The sequence below is a fragment of the Pygoscelis adeliae genome, unplaced genomic scaffold (genome assembly GCF_000699105.1).
Source record: "Pygoscelis adeliae isolate BGI_AS28 unplaced genomic scaffold, ASM69910v1 Scaffold79, whole genome shotgun sequence".
Lineage (NCBI taxonomy): Eukaryota > Metazoa > Chordata > Aves > Sphenisciformes > Spheniscidae > Pygoscelis > Pygoscelis adeliae.
This window is the reverse complement of record NW_008825532.1, coordinates 1,794,051-1,798,714: the sequence shown is the minus strand read 5'-3', so window position 1 is coordinate 1,798,714 and position 4,664 is coordinate 1,794,051. Positions and strand designations below refer to the sequence as shown.

General features: G+C 53.1%; 3 protein-coding genes across 3 annotated transcripts in view; all 3 read left to right on the top strand.

Moving 5' to 3' along the window:
- The window catches only part of RBM41 (RNA binding motif protein 41), a 9,167-nt gene extending 5,710 nt beyond the window's left edge, over positions 1-3,457 (top strand). Inside the window, 4 exon segments of the mRNA XM_009331722.1 lie at positions 1-114; positions 1,542-1,918; positions 2,501-2,648; positions 3,015-3,457. The exon segment at positions 1-114 is cut by the window's left edge and continues 15 nt beyond it. Of these exon segments, the coding sequence (XP_009329997.1) occupies positions 1-114; positions 1,542-1,918; positions 2,501-2,648; positions 3,015-3,172 (797 nt within the window). The 3' untranslated portion in view covers positions 3,173-3,457.
- LOC103923385 (nuclear pore glycoprotein p62-like) overlaps positions 1-4,337 on the top strand; it is a 20,957-nt gene extending 16,620 nt beyond the window's left edge. The window contains exons 16-17 of the mRNA XM_009331729.1: positions 3,971-4,105; positions 4,261-4,337. Of these exons, the coding sequence (XP_009330004.1) occupies positions 3,971-4,105; positions 4,261-4,337 (212 nt within the window). The remainder of the gene's footprint in view (positions 1-3,970; positions 4,106-4,260) is intronic.
- Positions 4,338-4,382: 45 nt separating this feature from the next.
- The window catches only part of MORC4 (MORC family CW-type zinc finger 4), a 22,182-nt gene continuing 21,900 nt past the window's right edge, over positions 4,383-4,664 (top strand). The window contains 1 exon segment of the mRNA XM_009331728.1: positions 4,383-4,468. Coding sequence (XP_009330003.1) covers positions 4,383-4,468 — 86 coding nt within the window.

The window sequence follows — 4,664 nt, the reverse complement described above, 5'->3', positions numbered from 1 at the left end:
TGCCCCAGAGGTTTGCTGGCAGCAAGCAGCTGAGCCGGCGGGAGATGGAAATTGAAAACGCCCTCTTTCAGGGGACAGACCGCCACTCCTTCCTCCGGGCGCTCTACCACCAAGGTTTGTGGGCTCAAGGCTGTTCCTGCCTTTGCTCCAGCACGGAGAGCTGGGGTGTGTGGGAGTCCAACACATTTCTGTCTGGCCTTCTGTCCCTGAAGACGTGATTCCGTTTTGGCACTGTGTGGGAGGAGATGTTTTGCTCTCTTACATGAGCAGATAGAGAGTGGGCTCTGAAGGGTTTAATAGGCTTGTAGAGTCTTGTAAGGCTTTAATAGGCTTGTAAAGTCCATCTCTGTTTGGAGAGCATGGATCTCATTGACGTGCTGCATGTACTGCAGAGCCCAGCTTGTTATGTTGGAAGAGCAGCCAGGGTTATGCTTTGGTAGAGCCCAGAGGTCCCCACCGAGCTGCACTGAGTGACATGAGGTGCCTGTGGGGGGCTAGAGGTCATCCCTTCTCTGATTTAACTGCAATCTGACAAGGGTGGGAGGGAAGCAAAGGCACAGAGCAGGAAGGAGTAGGAGTGACTTGTTAAAGGTCCCACCAAGTAGCCGAAGTGGAAATGGAGCCCAGCTGCTGATTCCCAGTACCGTGTCCATGGAATGACAGCACTTCTCACCCCAGCAGCATAGTCCCCAAGCCTCTGGCTTAATGTGATTTTTCTGGATGGAGAGTCAAGTGTTGTCCAGAGATGGCAAAAACTGCTCCAATCTGCTTTAGCTGGAGAACATGCGGGCATGAAGCCCCAGCCCAGACTGATTTTTGTATGTAAGACTATTAAATAGAAGATGAGGAGGAACTTCTAAACTCCAACTCCTAACTCTGAAAACGCCACTGTGATCAGTGTTGATGCTGTTCAAGCTATAATGTCCAGCTGACTCAGCGTCCTCTGGGCCCTGCTCCCTCCTTTGGTGTCAGTGTTACAGCCTTTAGCAAACCCAAGAGGCAGCAAGGTTGAGGCTTGTAAGCTGGGAGATGCCCCTCTCACTTCTGTCCTTATTTCCATTAAATAGAGTAAAGGAGATATCATTGGTCAGTCCATCCCAAGGACGGTCTTTAAACCCAGGAGCTTAATCTGATGTTCCTGGAAGCAAAAAGTTTATATTCCGTGTAGCAGTGTAGAAAGGCAGCATGGCACATCCTGGCCATGCATGCAGGAGGAGAAAGGTGTGTTGAAGGAGTCACTAGAATGTGCTGAAATGTGGCTGCAGATAAGCTAGTGAGGACATCTCTGGAAGAAATGAGCTCTGTACAGAGCACTGGTGGAGCTGCTGCTCTGTGCATGTTCATCTTGAGCTGGGACATCAGCACTTGCTGGCTGCTGGGGCTACTCTTCTTGTTTTAAATAACCTGCAGGGCCTGCCTGGCAGATGCGTGGAGGCTGGGTCGGAACAGGGTTTCTCCTGTCTGTGTCTTTTCCTGCAATCTGTGCATTTTCCAGGTTCTTGGTGGTAGTCACATTACCATGTTTCTCCGTTGTGGATTAGATGACACTCAGAAGAGGGTAACAGATGAAAAGGACCCCATGGTTCATCTGGAGAGTGTTTACCAAGAGCTGCTGAGCAAGAAGTGGCCTGAAGAAGTCCAGCCTACCAAGAGTGACCCATGCTTGTGCCCTTCCCTGGCCCTGCAGGGGCCTGTGGCTGAGGAGTCATCACTTCCAGACCAGGAAAAGCAGGCAGAACAGGCAAGAAGTCCCAGCCTTCCTGCAACAATGCCCCACCAGTCCCCTCCAAGGCTTGTGATTATCAAAGAGCCTGTAGAGTTTGTCCCTGAAGAGGAGATCTGCAAGAACCGTCTCTCAGAGGAAGAACTCCGGAATATACCCAGGTTCTCATCCTACCATCCTGGGGAGCCCAACAAGGTATGTTGAGGTGAACCAGGATTTATTCTTCTTCCTCACTAGCATGCCCTGAAGCTGCTTCAGCAGGCAAAAGCTCCTCTTTGCTATGGACTGGCTGTTGCCTGGAGGGTGCTTGGTTGATCCTCCCGGCCAAGTGGGAGCAGCCTCCACTCTGGGAGGGAAGGGGACCTTTGGATCTATTGGGAAGTCGCCCGACCTGGCAAAGAGCTGTACTTCAGACCCCAGCCCTTCCTGGCTCTGGCAGGTCACTAGTCAAGATGCCCTCTCCCTGTTTCAGCCTGACTGAGACTAGCTGTGATTTTACTCAACTGTGCTTAACTGGTAGCTGGAGCTTGTTGTGTTTTATAAATAACTGGAGCTATCAGCACTTGGCACAGGCAAGCATGATGATGCCTTGAGTCCAGAGCTGCCTTTCTCTGTACGCCCACCTGTCTTCCAAACTCCACCGTGTGGGAGAAGGACTGTGGGATGGCAGAGGGACTGAACTCATTCATACCTTTGAGGTGTATGGACTTGGGACCAGGTTGAAAGGTGTCTGTTTGCATGGCACAGGCCAGCTGACCCTCTGTTGCTCTGGAACAGGTGTTGTATTTGAAGAACCTGGGCCCTCGAGTGATGATGAAGGACCTAGTATCCTTGTTTGCTCGGTTCCAGAAGGAAGACAGCCCACCGATCCAGTTCCGCCTCCTGAGTGGCCGGATGAGGGGTCAGGCTTTCATCACCTTCCCTGGTGAGTCGCTGCCTCGTGCCTCTCAGTTCTTCCCTGACCCATGAAGGTGCCACATCTTCCTGCAGGGCACTGGGCTGGTGCCAAGCTGCTCTCCAAGGAGAAGAAGGGGAGTTCATTCCCTCTTCTTCCTATCATGTCATGGTCTTCTCCCTGGACTGGAAGAAGATCCATCAAAACAGAAGGGATGCAGTGTGTTACGTGCCGTATTTATATTCAGCACAGCACTCTGGCTGGAGGATCCCAGTGCCACACTGGATCGTGGTGCAGGCTAAGGGTCTGTGAGCCAGGAACATCTGTGTGAACACCACGTGTGTCTGTGCCAGAACTTGCCGTGTAACCTGTACCCATTTTGCTCTCTTGTTGCAGATACTCAGTTGGCCCAGGACGCCATGCTGTTGGTGAACGGGTACAATCTGCAGGGGAAGCCGCTGGTGATTGAATTTGGGAAAAGCAAGGGGCATTTGCCAGAGGCTGACTCTGCCATCCCCTGCTCCTCTGCTGGAGAGAACCCCCCTGCCAAGTAAGGGATGGATAATGGGGAACCTTGTGGATTTGCATGGGCCGTGGGAACTCCTTGGTCATAACTGGGACAATGAAGGACTGTTGGGAGTTAACATGTGGTTCCATAAATCTCAAAGTGGGGAAGGAAGAGAACTGGGGGGGACTAGGCTCTTCCTTGAGAGAGATGGGCACTGTCTTTACACTGTTGGGGTGTACTGGCTTTTTCCTCCTCTTCTATATGTGTGTCTGCCTTCTCAGCCCTTTGTGGCAAGGAGGGAGGGAGGAAACCATGTAAATAAATATATTTATTATGGTATTTCCTTAGTGTGTGTTTATTCACCTTTGCACTGCACGAATCTTCTAGAGCCAAGTGTGCTGCACTCTGCTGATGCAGGACTGTGTCAGCATTCAGTCCTGGCCTCTGTGCTGGGAGTACCTGACTGATGGGGGGACTGGTGGGGCTGCTGCCCTGTCTCTGGTGGCAGCAGATATGTTGCTTTAGGATGAGAAAAAAGGCTGTCCCTTTTCCTCCAGACACTTTGGCTGCACAGGTATCTAATTACACAGGTGCTTTATGATCGCAAATATGTCTTGGCTCCTCACTATTGATCCCAATAAAACCCTGTGGCATGGAGGATGGTTGCTCTGGTGGGGTACCATTGTGGCAGACGCCGTGGTTTATCTGCTGACCTGTTCAGTGCTTTCTGTGAACAAGGCAAGCTAATGTCATATGCTTCTCACAGTAACCCAGTGCTCCTGGGAGAGCAACATCCGAGCTCTTGGTGATGGTGGCTGAGGGAACCTAGGCTTTCCCAGCAGAGCCGAGTTGCAGGCTTCCTCTGTGTACCTAAATACAGCCATGCGGAGAAGAGGAATGTTCCTAGGAGCTGTTGCTTTTCTCCCTGTTGCCATCCCCTCCTCCAGGCCGCACGACTCCCCTTGTAACTGTCCTTCTGGTAAAGGCACTTGCAACAACACACAGATACACCAATCTGGCCAAGGCTGCACCGGATCTACAAGGAAGTGATTCTGGTTCAGAGCAAACTGAAAAATTGAAAGAGAAAAGGGGCTGTGGTGTTGCTGAGCACCAGCTTTGCCCTGGTGCCAGCAGGCTTTGCCCTGTCCAAGCTCGAGAGGAGCCAGTGTTGCTGCGGGGTTGTTCTGGGCCCCAGTGCCCCAGAGCTGTGAACAGGCCACACTCTGCCCGCCCTGTTCCTGCAGGAGAGCGGGGCCATGGCAGAGGTAGGCCTCCGGAGCTGCTTTCAACGCCATCCCCAGGAGCGTCACCCAGGCCTCTCTGGACCCACGTGCCCCTGGAGGTCCGTGCCCTGAGCTGAGGCTGCTGCTGGCCACCTGCCCGTGCTGGGGTTTGCTGGCACAACCCCTGCAAGCCCGGCCCGAGTAATGGGACCGCCGCTGGCCTCTGGTTTCTGGCACCTTCCCCCCCTGAGGGGAGAGGCTGGGGCCTCCCCACGCTGTTCCCCCGGTGCTGCCAGCTCGCCCCAGCTGCGGCTC